This window comes from Bison bison, unplaced genomic scaffold (genome assembly GCF_000754665.1).
Source record: "Bison bison bison isolate TAMUID 2011002044 unplaced genomic scaffold, Bison_UMD1.0 scf7180017864061, whole genome shotgun sequence".
In the NCBI taxonomy this organism is placed as follows: Eukaryota; Metazoa; Chordata; class Mammalia; order Artiodactyla; family Bovidae; genus Bison; species Bison bison.
In genome coordinates, this window is record NW_011494633.1 from 7,701,321 (window position 1) to 7,715,118 (window position 13,798).

The 13,798-nt window shown below is 51.9% G+C and overlaps 1 protein-coding gene across 1 annotated transcript; it reads left to right on the top strand.

Moving 5' to 3' along the window:
* Positions 1-439: 439 nt before the first annotated feature.
* Positions 440-13,529, top strand: SERPINA5 (serpin peptidase inhibitor, clade A (alpha-1 antiproteinase, antitrypsin), member 5). Its single transcript, XM_010836249.1, has 5 exons — positions 440-565; positions 8,678-9,302; positions 11,151-11,421; positions 11,775-11,922; positions 12,493-13,529. Exons 2-5 carry the CDS (start codon positions 8,696-8,698, stop codon positions 12,679-12,681), a joined length of 1,215 nt encoding a protein of 404 aa, XP_010834551.1. The 5' UTR covers positions 440-565; positions 8,678-8,695; the 3' UTR covers positions 12,682-13,529.
* The last annotated feature ends 269 nt before the right edge of the window (positions 13,530-13,798 follow it).

Sequence of the window (13,798 nt, forward strand, 5' to 3'; positions counted from 1 at the left end):
GGTGGTGGTGGTGGTGGTGGTGGTTTAGTTGCTAAGTCATGTCTGACTCTTGTGATCCCATGGAGGCTTCTCTGTCCGTGGGATTCTCCAGGCAAAGACCCTCTTGATACATCTAATTTCCACCAGGAGCTGGCTGTAGGGGTCCATGAACCTCGTAAGTGCACAGCCTGCATAGAGCTTGGGCTCTCATTTCCCCAGATTTGCAGCAAATTGGCTGCAGGAAACGAAGCTAAAGAGGGTTTGGAAGGGTGTCTTTCTTTGTGTCTGGACAGCTGGTCACCTGTCCAGCCTGGTCCACCTGGGGTGTTTGTGCCATAGCAGTTGGTGGCTGGTGTAGGGTTTTCAGGGCAGTGAGGGGCTGATCCTGGTCAGAGCTCAGCCCTGCAAACGACTGGACAGGGAGGAGCCAGGGAAGGGGAGGAGCCCCAGAAGGGGCGAGGCCAGGGGAGAGGCAGAGTCAGGGCTCTGCTTGGTTAGTGACAGAACCTGGCTCTAGTCCAGCCAGTTCTCTACCAAGCCCTACGGACAGTCGCCTCTGCTGTGTGCACACTCATCACCGGACAAAGTAAGTACAGGCAGTGTGGACCGAGGACCTGTGGGGCTTAGGGTGGTGGTGGGGGAGTGGGGGAATGGCCTCTGGAGTTATGGCATTTGGAGGGCTTAAAAACTCTGGAGGTGTCCCAGAGTGAGCAGGACAGTGGTGGGGAGGGAGGAAGCCAGGGCCTGAAGATTAAATAAAGTGGTGATTCTCACCCAAGTGTGATTTGCCTCTTGGGCACTGCTTCATCTGGAGGCATTTTTAGTTGTCATAACTGGACTGGGTGCTGCTGTTGGCTTCCAGGAGGAGAGGACAGGCCAGGGATACTGTGAATACTCTACGCTACACAGGACAGCCCCCACTGAACGACCTGGCTCGAAGTGCCAATAGTCCTGAGAAACCCTGAACTAAGTGGTGGGGACACAACGTCTGGTCCCCGGAACATGCTGGACAAACCATAGCTTCTATTGTTTTCTGTGCCTGGAATGTTTCACCTTCAGAAATCAGGAAAAATGATCGAATACAATCTGTTTCCCTAAGATAAGGCTGGCCTGCCAGGAGGTTGCCACCCAGAGTGGTCATTTGGCCATTTGCTAAGTAAGAAAATGTAGACATACAGTGAGTGGAATTTTCAGTTTTTCTAAAGATAAGGCTTTGCGCATGAAACACAACAATAAAAGGGAAACTGCTCCTCTGGGCCGACATCCTATTGACAGATCAAGAAACCACAGCTTAAAGAATAAAGGGGGTGGGAGGGAACTTCGGGAAGTGGTGGATGGCAGTGATGATTTCACAGGTGTGTACTTCCCTGCTCTCCAAACTCATCAAATTGTGTACAGTAAATATGTACAGCCTTTGGCAGGTCAGTCTGACCTCAATAAAGTATTAGAAAAGAAAGAGAAAGGAAACTGAAGCTTAGCTTCAGTGCGGAAGTTATTCAAGGTCAGCTGGCAAGTTAGCCCCAGGAATGCCAGGGCTCAGCCCTGGATGCCCAGACTGGCTCACTTCCATGACTCGGTGGCCAGCACATGTTCTAACACCTCTGAATTACAGAGAAGGAGCCCGAGTCCAGTCATCCATCCACTCATCCATTCATTCCACAGGAGTGCTGGAGCACCACCTCTTGACTGAACGCGTCATGGCGGGACCAGTAGAGATGGAGGTCCTTTCTTGCAAGCACAGGTTCTAGTGGGGGAAAGGCTTGGACAAAAGAAGCCCGCAGCACACGCATATGTAATTTCACTTCTGTAACTGGTGGAGCCATGAGAGAAACAGTCAAAGGAGCCCTTATAGAGAATAGCAGTGGTGAGGGTATGGCCAGGTGTGGACAGGGTGCCATCAGGATAAGTGGAAGCCTGGACCCAGAGAGCAGGTGGCGTTAGTGAAAGAGGCGGGGAAAGGTTTCCAGGAGGGAGGGTGGAGTGTACAAGGGCCCAGGACTGGGACAGGGCTTCTGTGTTAGGAACTGAAAAACAAGACGTGTGTCCTGGGAGGCAGAGCTGGTCAGGTGCGGCTGGTGAGAGCCAGACAGAGCTGGCAGCCTCATGGGTTATCGTGTAATCACAGTTAGGTTTTACCGAGCCAGTGGGCAGCAATGGTGTCCTTAGGCAAGGGAGGGTCCTGCCCATGTTTGTGATCGAAGGGGATTATTTCAGAATATACTTATGTATGTCGAATGGCTCTCAGGGGCAGGATAAGCAGAGTCCAGGAAAAAGAGGCTTCCACTGGGATGATAGCAAGGAAAATGCAGCGAGGCAGGCAGATTTCAGAGCTAGAAACCGACAAGCCCTGCTGATGGTCTGGAGATAGAGAGGGAGGTTAAGAAAGGCCCAGGCCCCTGATTCCAGAAAGCTCTTCCCCCCTGGCCTGCAGGATCTAGGGGAAGTTGTGTTTTATCTCTCCCTCTCTGCCTGGGTTCCAAGTCCTATCTCTCTCTGTGTAATTAGCAGATAGTAGACAGACCCTCCTGAGCCACACGGCCACCTCCCACAGCTGAGTCCAAAGTCGACCTTGGTGGGGCTTTGTTGCCTAACATTTGGAATAAACACCAGCAGATTTCCAGGCTGGATGGTGGGACACCAGTGGGAGGACTGCCCAGGACCTGCCTATCCGACGCCCAGCCTCTGTCATCGCAAGTCCCTTTGGCCTAGGGTGCCAGATCAGCCCGATCAATTTGCTGTCTTCCCTCTGACACGTGGGAGCATCTCTGCAGACACACTGGCGTCAGGGACCCAGGAGAGGGTCAGCCAGGCCAGGCTCTGCCAGCACTCAGTGGGGGCTGGTCTCCTGAGAGCCAGGTTCACAGAGCCTGAAGACTTTCCACTGGCTCAAGGTTGGCACGAAACTCTGTAAGCTGTATATTTGCCCCCAGAGGCCCATGAGTGCAATTGCAAAGCCTGGACTTAGAAACTCAGAAACCTGAAATGAGCACCCCCAGGCCTCTACTGTCTCAAAAGTTACCTCTCTGACCCTCTGTTTCCTCTCCTGGACAACTGTGACAATGATACCAACTCCATGTTGCTATGAAGTGAAGTGTTAGTTGCTCAGTTGTGCCCAGCTCTTTGTGACCCCATGGACTGTAGCCCACCAGGTTCCTCTGTCCATGGGATTCTCCAGGCAAGAACACTGGAGTGGGTTGCCATTTCCTTCTCCAGGGGATCTCCCCAATCCAGGGCTCCAACCTGGGTCTCCTGCATTGCAGGCAGACAAGGAACATGAATGAGCTATTTCAGGTGAGCAGGTTAGGAGACACCTGGGAATCAGAAGAGGGGGAACAGCATGTCATCCTCATAAATCGGAGCCAAGAGGCAGCATGTACACCAGTCAGAGTCTGGATTTTAACCCAGATCCATTACTCACTGGCTGGAACGAGCTATTCCATTTTGCTAAGCCTCAGTTTCTTGCTGTTGTTTAGTTAAGTCCGGTTCAACTCTTTTGTGACCCCATGGACTGTTGCCCGCCAGGCTCCTCTGTCCATGGGATTTACCAAACAAGAATACTGGAGTGTATTGCCATTTCCTTCTTCAGGGGATCTATCCAACCCTGGGATTAAACCCACATCTCCTGCATTGGTAGGCAGATTCTTTACCACTGAGCCATCAGAGAAGACTCAGTTTATTTGGCTGTAAAATGGAACTAATAATACTTTGGGTAAAGATGAAATGTAGTTATATTTAGAGAGCATTTAATCAGTCCTTAATAAATAGTGGCATCAATAAGAGGGAGAGAGCTAAATGGAGCAAGGTTTTCTGGGCCCCAAACCTGAAGCCCAGAGGAGCCTGAGAGAAGCAGCTTTAGTCCGTCAGATTGCTGGTGTTTCAGAGGGGTGGCCAGTGGTGGGGCCACCAGACCTCCAGGCCTGGGAGGGGAAGGGCCTGGCCCAAGGTCACCAGGCTGTTGCCAGGGACAGGAGGATGGGAGGTTGGAACTCTCACTCCTGCTCCCTGACCAGCTGCCCCTGGGCTCTGCTGTCCAAGCAGGAAACTCCTCTGTGGCCTGTAACAATTCTTTGAAAGCATTTCTTTTATGGTAATTATCAGCTCAGTGTTATCTGTGTGTGGGTGTAGAGGGAGGGTTGAACTGAGTTGCTTCTTAAGCAGCATCCTGCTACATTGATGATTCTAACACTCTTCGGACCAAAGGACACAGCGATCATGCCACCCACCCATGCTCTTTAAAGACCTTCGGGAAGGTCACTCTCAAAGTGGGAACAAAAAGGGAGTGTCAGCATGGGAAGCCTGGACTGCTTCTTGTTTATTTTTTTATTTGGCTGCCTTGGGGAAGCAGGCTCTTTGTTACATCCTATGGGTCCTTCGATGTAGGTCACACACCCTCTAGTATGGCACCCAGGCTCAATAGTTGTGGTGCATAGGCTTGGTTTTTCTGTAGCATGTGGGGTTTTAGTTCCCCGAACATAGATCGAACCCATGTTCCCTGCACTGCAAAGCAAATTAATGACCACTGGGCCACCAGCAGAGTCCCCAGACCATTTCTCAATTCTCTGCAGAGGCAGAGAATACAAAATTGGAAGGCTGTGACACAGACAGGGGAGGACCAGGGATCTGGGGAACTGAAGGGTGTGGCGGTTCAGAGCGTGAGCTTTCAGGGTCCGAACTGGGTCTGAGCCCAAGCTCTGCCACTACTAGCGAGTGACTCAAACTCTTGGAGCCTCAGACGACCCATCTGTAAAACGGAGCTGATCTCGTGGCCTCGGCCTGCACAGTCTTGGAGCAGAGCCTGGGTTCCCAGCCAGAGACTGAGGCCAGGTCACGGCGGTGAGAGCACCAGATCCTAGCCACTAGACCAGTGGTCAGTGACAAGTCCCTGTCCTTCTGCTTTGCAAAAAAGAATTCTCACAAAATGGAAAGTAGTGAAACAAGTGAAGTATTAGGAGGAAAAGGAGTACAGTAAGTGTGGATAGACACACAGGCAGACTCAGAGGGAGAGTCACTGAGTTCGCATCCTCATGGCAGTTTGAATTACTTTTATGGGGCATTTCTTCCAGGTTTCCTTTGGCCAACAATTTTGATTTCCTGGTTCACAGTCCATGTTTGGCATAGCTCAGGGTCTTCCCATGTGAGCACACGCATCTCTTAGCCAAGATGGATCCCACCGAGGAGGCTCACGGGTAGAGCATTTCTTGACATCACTCCTTGGCCCTCCAAGAAGCCTGTCTGGTCATGTGTGGTCAGGGAGGTCTCCTGACTTCAAGAAAGAGAAACATGTGTTTTCTGGGTAGGGTCCAGCCCACTCCCTTACTTGTCCTGCTATTCTCGTCTTGGAGTTTCGGTCCACAGAAAATGAATCTCCAATCGCTCTTCCCCTGGGAGTCCATCTACCTCCTGCCTCATAGCCCGTAATCGAACCTGCGTCCACGGGTGTGTGTGAGGCTAAAGGGACTGATGTGTGTTGAGACATCGCAGCACCCAGCAGTGGCAAGTGCTGTCAGTGGACCTGGGCCTCCCATGGGCACCGGGACCTCTGAAGCCGCTGTGTTTGGCTCAGGGTCACTGGAGGTTCGGCAGACGGAACATCCTAAATGAACTTCCTTGGTGGGCTCAGGTGTAGTTTATTTTTTTGTTTGTTTTTGATAATGTGAGAAGTAGATTTATTTATTTAAACTGACACACATTGCATAGACAGAATCTGGTTTGTCTCAGAAGATGAGAACAGCCCTGGTAGAAACAATCCACAGAGTGTGGGCCATCTCAGAAGGCGAGAGGCCCTCGGGTACAATTTGGAGGCCAGGAGTGCTGAGTGTGACTTGCTTGAGTCCATCAGTTTCATTCAAAGACAGGAGGGTCCACGGACCCCCAGGCTCACTGGTGTCCTCCCCCCAGCCATATCCAATGCAGCAGTGGGGGGCCCTTTGGAGTTTGGTTTTGCGTGGGTCTGTGACTCTGTGGCCATGCTCGCCCTGAGCCTGGGGGGGCCTGATGTCATGGTGTCCATGGGGGGAGCACACCCAGCTGAAGGGGATGCACACCGGGCCCATCGTGGGAATTAGTTGTCTGGCTGCCACTGGGCTCCCATGAGAGCGTGTGTGTGAAAGCGTGTGCCCCTGCATACAGCTGGGGAAGCGGGGGTCTCGAGTGGGGCTTTGGTCCATCATGGCCACACTGCCAGCTCACACTTGGACAGCACGTCTGCATAGGGCCCGGTTCCAAGCCATTGCTTATGTGGACTCCTTAAAGCCTCAGCCACTCCTGGTGTGGGTTCTGTCCTGACCTCCGTCTACAGGCAGCAACACTTGCTCCATATCACACTTGGAGGAGCAGTGAGGTTGGGATTTGAACCTGGACTGCTGCCTTTAGAGTCTGTGCTGTTCACAGTGGGTGGAAGGAGGGCTTTAGGAGGCCCAGGCACAGGAACAGTTTCTGGGTGGACAGGGGGAGTCTAGGTAGGTGGCAGGGGAGAGACTGAGGGTGGAGGACAGGCCAGAATGATGGCAGAGCCCCAGGGCCCACCTGAGAGTCTGTAGAGAGACAAGAGGTGAGGGCGTCCTATCTGGGGGAGGCAAAGAAGAGCGCCGGGGAGGTCAAACAACACACGTTCATGGTCTCACAGTCCTGGAGGCTGGAAGGCCAAGGTCAAGGTGTTGGCAGGGCGGGTTCCTCCTGGGGCCTTGCTGCTTGGCTTGTCTGTGATTGTCTCCTTCTCCTTCCTGTGTCCCCACATTTCTCGTGTGGTCACCCCTCAGTCTGTGTGTGTCTGTGTCCTAATCTTTTTTTTCTTTTTTAAATCCTTGATTATATTTATTTTTAATTGAGTGATGATTGCTTTACAATATTGGTTTGATTTATATCAATACATCAACATAATCAGCCATAGGTATACATATGTGCCCTCCTTCTTGAACCTCCGTCCCACGTCCCACCCTTTTCCAGCCCTCCAGGTTGTTACAGAGCCCCAGTTTGAGTTCCCTGAGTCACACAGCAAATTTCCATTGGCTATTTTCCATATGTTAGTGTATCTGCTTCCATGCTGTTCTCTCCATTCGTCTCACCCTCTGCTTCCTCGCATGCCCTTGTCCATAAGTCTGTTTTCTAATCTTTTCTTTCAAGGACACCAGTCGCACTGGATCAGGGCCCTGCTCCAAAGACCTCATTTTAACTTAAGAAAGTGAAGTCGCTCAGTCGTGTCGGACTCTTTGCAACCCCGTGGACTGTAGCCTCGGAGAAGGCAATGGCACCCCATTCCAGTACTCTTGCCTGGAAAATCCCATGGATGGAGGAGCCTGGTAGGCTGCAGTCCACGGGGTCACTAAGAGTCGGACACGACTGAGCGATTTCACTTTCACTTTTTACTTTCATGCATCGGAGAAGGAAATGGCAACCCACTCCAGTGTTCTTGCCTGGAGAATCCCAGGGACGGGGGAGCCTGATGGGCTGCCGTCTAGGGGTTGCACAGAGTCAGACACGACTGAAGCGACTTAGCAGCAGCAGCAGGAGCACTGTAGCCTACCAGGCTTCTCTGTCCATGGGATCCTCCAGGCAAGAGTACTGGAGTGGGTTACCGTTTCCTTCTCCAGGGGATCTTCCCAACCCAGGGATCGAACCCAGGTCTCCCACATTGAAGGCAGACGCTTTAACCTCTGAGCCACCAGGGAAGCCCCCATTTTAATTTAACTGCCTCTTAAAGGCCCTGTCTCCAAACACAGTCACATTTGGGGGTCTTGGGTTTCTGGACATCAGTGTATGGATTTGGGGGGCACAATTCAGCCCATCACAGAAGAAGAGGGTAGTCTGGGAGCTCACACTGTGTGTGTTAGTTGCTCAGTTGTGCTTGACTCTTTGCGACCCTGTGGACTGCAGCCCACCAGGTTCCAGGCAAGGATACTGGAGTGGGTTGCCATTTCCTTCTCCAGGGGATTTTCCCGACCCAGGGATTGAGCCTGGGTCTCCTGCACTGCAGGCAGATTCTTTACTGACTGAGCCACCAGGGAAGCCCTGGGAGCTAACAGTAAGAGGACAGAATTTCCTTAAGGGAGGAAGGTGCCTCTGATGAGGGACTGGGTGGCTTTATGGGGTCCTAGAGCAGCCCCTGGGGAAGGAGAGGGAGACTGATGGTATCCTGTGTTCACGCGTGAAGCACAGGAGCCTGGCACTCTGCCCACCACCTGGATGCTCCGAATGAACAGGGACAAATCCAGCAGTGTGGCTGAGACCACGGGGAGTAGCTACCCTGAGCTCATAGCAGGAAATGAGGTATTGCAAATGCTACGCCCCAGCAAGAAAGTGAGGGATAGGGGTCATTCAGGGATACAGGCTGTTCAGCTTCTGGTAACCTCAGAGCTGCTGAGCAGGCAGAATCCTCAGTCCTCTGTGATGGGTACTTCCCTATGGATGAGAAGCGTCTTCTTGCCCAGTGCCCACAGGGGTCTCACTCCTCCGCCTGTCCTTCTTCTCCCTGCCATAGATACCCACGTCCCCGAGCCTCTGTCCTTCCGCCCCTCTGGGGCTCTCTAAAACCTCACTCCCTCCCAGCCGCTGGGGTTCATCATCGCCCTCTGAGGCTGCTGGTGGGCACGGTCGCCCCCTTCGGAAGGTCAGCCCTGCCCCTAATCTTCCGATCTTCTCACGGAGAGGATGCGCTAGCCACCCATCCTTTCTGAGGTCATCTTCCCACTCTCCCTTTCAGAACGAGGGGTTAGCCGCGATGCGTCTCTGTCTCTTCCTGTGCCTGGTGCTCCTCGGGCCGCGGATGGCCACCCTCCGGCGCTCCCAAAAGAAGAAAATCCAGGAGGTGCCGCCAGCGGTTACCACGGCGCCGCCAGGCAGCAGGGACTTTGTCTTCGACCTCTACAGGGCCTTGGCCGCAGCCGCCCCTGCTCAGAACATCTTCTTCTCCCCTCTGAGCATCACCGTGAGCCTGGCCATGCTCTCCCTGGGTGCTCAATCCAACACGAAGGCGCAGATCCTGGAAGGCCTGGGCATCGGCCCGGGGGAAGCCTCGGAGGAGGAGCTCCACAGCGCCTCCCAGAGGCTGCTGCGCGAGCTCCAGCAGCCCCAAGACAGCCTCCAGCTGAGCCTGGGCAACGCCCTGTTCACCAAGCCCAGGTTGCCCATCCAGGAGGCCTTCCTGGGTGCCATGAGGACTCTGTACCTGGCAGACACTTTCCCCACGAACTTTGAGGACCCCGAAGGGGCCAAGAAGAAGATCAATGATTACGTGGCAAAGCAAACGAAAGGCAAGATTGTGGACTTGATAAAGAGCCTGGATGGCACCCAGGTCATGGTCATGGTGAATTACATTTTCTTTAAAGGTAAGACCCTTGGGCTTGAATCTGAACTTGCTCTTTGCAGATGCTTTTTGTCAAAAACAAACAAAACAAAAAACCCCCAATCCCTCCAAGACGAAACAAAACCAGTTCCCACACACATAAACGAGTGGGAGGGGTTTTAGTACTCTCTGGTCCCTGATGATAGAGTGAAGTCAACGGTCAGCCAGGTGAGACGATGCCTTCTTAGCCTTCTTGGTGCGTATGTGTGTGTTTAGTCGCTTCAGTTGTGTTGGACTCTGTGTAGCCTGCCAGGCTCCTCTGTTCATGGGATTCTGTGGACAAGAATACCAGAGTGGGTTGCCATGCCCTCCTCCGGGGGATCTCCCCAACCCAGGGGTTGAATCTGCATCTCCTGCATTGCAAGCAGATTCTTTACTGCTGAGCCACCAGGGAAGCCCCTCTTAATGCTTCAGGTGGTATAAAGAGCCTGATGCTGTTTCCTCCACTGGGGAAAAGCCAGCTCCTATTTGGGCCCCCAGGAACACTTAAAGCCACAGCATCCACATAAACTCTGAAGCATGAGTTTGTCAAGGCCACGATGCCAAAGAAACGGACACCATGGCTACTCAGGGAAGGACTGTGGGTCTTAGACGTGCCTTAGAGGGCTTTTGCCAGCTGCTCTGAGGCACCCACGTCCTCACCTCTGTGCCTTCCTGGGAGCTGGTTCCTTAGCCCAGAAATTCTGGGACAAGAACCTATTCCTCTGAATTGTCTTCTCTCCCCCACTTGAGAGTCAGTCTCCCCATCTTTGTCTCCCTGGCATTTCTTGTAAATATCCCTACTCATCTCAGCTTGTATGCCTGCTTCTCCTTCTAGATGCTGAGTCCTGAGCACCCTATATGGGGCCTGACTGAAGATAGAGAGGGGAGTGGGGAGAAAGGGAAAGAGGAAACTAGTTAAATTGGTACCCAAACCCCCTTCCTGTGGTCACAGAGAGTGAGGATCAAGCTTGCCTTCTAAGAGTTCTTGTCCTCATGTCCAGGTCTAGGCTTCAGAGGACAGCTGTGAAGTAAGCTAACTGGCCCGTGGGAGTTGGATCTATATTTGATAACTACTAAGAAGATGAATGGAGAAGGCAATGGCAGCCCACTCCAGTACTCTTACCTGGCAGATCCCATGGATCGAGGAGCCTGGTAGGCTGCAGTCCATTGGGTCGCTAAGAGTTGGACACGACTGAGCGACTTCACTTTTACTTTTCACTTTCATGCATTGGAGAAGGAAATGGCAACCCACTCCAGTGTTCTTGCCTGGAGAATCCCAGGGACAGCGGAGCCTGGTGGGCTGCCATCTATGGGGTTGCACAGAGTCCGACACGACTGAAGCGACTTAGCAAGAAGATGAAAGCAATTACTTGTATCACTTTGAACAAAATACCCATATGAAACAGACTGAGCAAGAAGAAGCACAACCAAAGACTTCCCAGCAGGAAAAATCATGTTTTTTTCAGGACCCTTATGAACCTTTCCTCCAAACCTAGATTGAAATTCAATATTGGGAAAAGAATGGAAAAGAGAAGAACTCACCCTCCTCAGTGGGATATTTGAGCTTGAGTACCAACATCAGAGAACCAGACAAACAGCATTTAGGGTAAAGGGTGCCCGAAGACATGAAAACCAACCTCCTTGTTTTGCAAATGTGGGAGCATAGCCCCACAAAGTTCTAGTCTGTCCCCTGAATTAAGAAGGGGCTTGTCTTTATATTGAAGAGGCTTTGCTGTCACTTCTCCCAACGATACTGCTCTAAAGAGGATGCTCTCTGGTAGGTTTACTGTGAGCACACTTTTCATTGGTAGCTGACAATTTCTAATTCCTTTTCCATTTCAATCTGTAGCTAAGTGGGAGACAAGCTTCAACCTCAAAAGCACCCACGAGCAGGACTTCTACGTGACCCCAGAGACGGTGGTGCGGGTCCCCATGATGAAACAACAGGACCAGTTTTACTACCTCCTGGACCGAAACCTCTCCTGCAAGGTGGTGGGGGTCCCCTACCAAGGGAACGCCACTGCCTTCTTCATTCTCCCCCGCGAGGGGGAAATGGAGCAGGTGGAAAATGGCCTGAAGGAAAAAACACTCAAGAAGTGGCTCAGGATGCCCATGAAGAGGTATTCTTCACACTACTCTGGGCCAGCCTGCTGCGGCACACCCACAGGGCCACACGGCAGTGGTGGGAGCACTCACCTGGCCCAGGACCTGCCTCCAAGCCCAGAAGCATCATGTGATGTCCCAGCTCTGGGGCCTGAGTCCCCTAGCTGGAGGGAGCAGGGCTGGAAGCTGGGTTTTCTGGTGGGACATCTGAGTGGGCAGTGACCACTGGGGACAGCTCAGGTCCAAGTCCAGAGTTGGATGGGTTCCTTTCTAGACAACAGGTTGGAGGAGCATTAGGAAACCTAGAGATAGCAGTAATATGAGCCAGTGCTCTCAGAGAGTCTAAGAAAAGGTCCTCTTCTCTTTCCAGGCGGCTTGAGCTTTATCTTCCCAAGTTCTCTATTGAGGGCTCCTATCAGCTGGAGGAAGTCCTCCCCAAGCTGGGGATCAGAGACATCTTCACCTCCGACGCCGACCTGACCGGCATCTCCAACCACTCCAGCATCCGGGTCTCTGAGGTGAGCCCAGAAGCTCCTGAGCATCTGCTTCTAGAAACTTCTATCCTTTTCTGTTATATTCTATTCCATTCTATTCACCCCATCCCTCATTCCATATTCTTTCTCTCTCTCTCTCTCTCTCCTCCTTTCCCTCAAGAAGCAAAGGTTTCACTTTGCCTCTTGTCCTCTGAGCAGTGGGAAGCTGTATCCAGCGCCATGTCTTGCAGGTGTCTTGTCTTAAGCAATCAAACCTAAGAATCAGAGGCTGACTCCTTCACTTACTGCGTGACCTCCAGCAATTACTAGACCTCTCTGAGCCTCCTTTCTCTCTATAAACTCAGAGAGTCACACCCTTGCTGTGAGAGGCAGTGAGAATTCAATGAAAAACATGTGAGCACTCACCCCTAAGCCCTGGGGGCACAGTAATTGTTCAGTCACCTCATCTCCTGTCTGCTTCATGGCTCAGGAGCACAGAAGTTCAGATAGTGGTGCCATTGGCAGAAGCTTGGCTGTTTCCCCGATGGCATCTCCCTGCCCCTGGTGGCTCCGTGACACCTGATGTCTCCGTGACGCCTGATGTCTCCCCTGTAGATGGTGCACAAAGCTGTGGTGGAAGTGGATGAGTCTGGAACCCAAGCGGCTGCAGCCACGGGGATGGTCATCACGTTCAAATCTGCCCGATTGGGCTCTCAAAGGATAGTCTTCAACAGGCCTTTTCTGGTGCTCATTGTGAAGAACAGCAAACACATCCTTTTCTTAGGCAAAGTGACTCGCCCTTGAGATGAGGATTTCTCAAGGGGCCTCCATAGTGGAAGATGAATGTGCATGATGGCTGTCTGTCTGCTGGGAGTTGCTGATTTACACAGGTTTGGTTGACTAATGAGACTCCCACAAATCATAATATTAAGAACATCATCAAAACACTGATGACTGCTTTTTTTCACATGATTGCAAGACATGGGTGCCTTGGAGAACATTTGGTTTTGCCCTTGCCTTTCATCAGTGGAGATTAGCCCTGAGGCCCAGAGAGGTTGGTTGACTTGACCAAGGCCACACAGCATGTTAGTGGCAGAGAGAAGCCCAGAATCTAAGCACCTGTTACCCAGCCCAACACCACCAGTTTCTGTAGGAGCATTGTTCCAGTAGATATTTCCAACAGGAAGTGTATCCCTAAGCCTAGCTTCCCACCTTTTGGCAGTACCAGCTATCAGTTCATCATGGCTTGGAAAAAAAATGCTGGGATGGGAGTATGAAATCGGGCTTCTGTCCCAGCTGTGTGACTTTGGGTAATACTATCCCTCTCTGGACTTCAGTTTCCCCATGTCAGGTGAGGGACTGAAGAACCCTTGAAATCATATAAAAAGGCTAGAATGTTCCCCACCAATCACCGTTGATTTCAATGCATTTAAGTGCCACTCATCTTTTAAGAAAAGCAGGTGGACAGCCGGGTAGACATGGCCAACCCAGGATTGTACTGTCCTGTGGGTTAAGTTACAACCTCGTGGGCTTGGCTAGGTGTGGAAGAATGGAGGCCTGACGCGAATACTAGAGTGTCATTTGAAGACCCTAATGACTAACCATGGATTTTAGTGTCAGCAATAACAATAAAGCATTTTGCAAACACTGGATGTCATTGTCCTTCTGGAGGTAGTGCTGGGAATGGTGACATTCCTAGCTTACCATGTTCTAGGACCAATGCTAGCTGCTTCACCTGGATCGTTAGACTTACCCTTCACAATATCCTGTACCAGGCAGGCACTCCTCTTACTTCCATTTTACAGATAGGGAAGATGAGCCTTGTTGGGAACAGGTAATCTCTCCAGTCACACAGCTCCTTGGTGGTAGAGGCAGGATTGGACCCTGGGAGTGTGGCCTCAGGACCTCCCTCTCAGCCTTG

Excerpts from the sequence above, each read along its gene's own strand:
- SERPINA5 (XM_010836249.1), top strand. The coding sequence starts at position 8,696 with ATGCGTCTCTGTCTCTTCCTGTGCCTGGTGCTCCTCGGGCCGCGGATG. Across the intron at positions 9,303-11,150 it reads GAATTACATTTTCTTTAAAG|CTAAGTGGGAGACAAGCTTC; the intron begins GTAAGACCCTTG and ends TTCAATCTGTAG. Across the intron at positions 11,422-11,774 it reads CTCAGGATGCCCATGAAGAG|GCGGCTTGAGCTTTATCTTC; the intron begins GTATTCTTCACA and ends TTCTCTTTCCAG.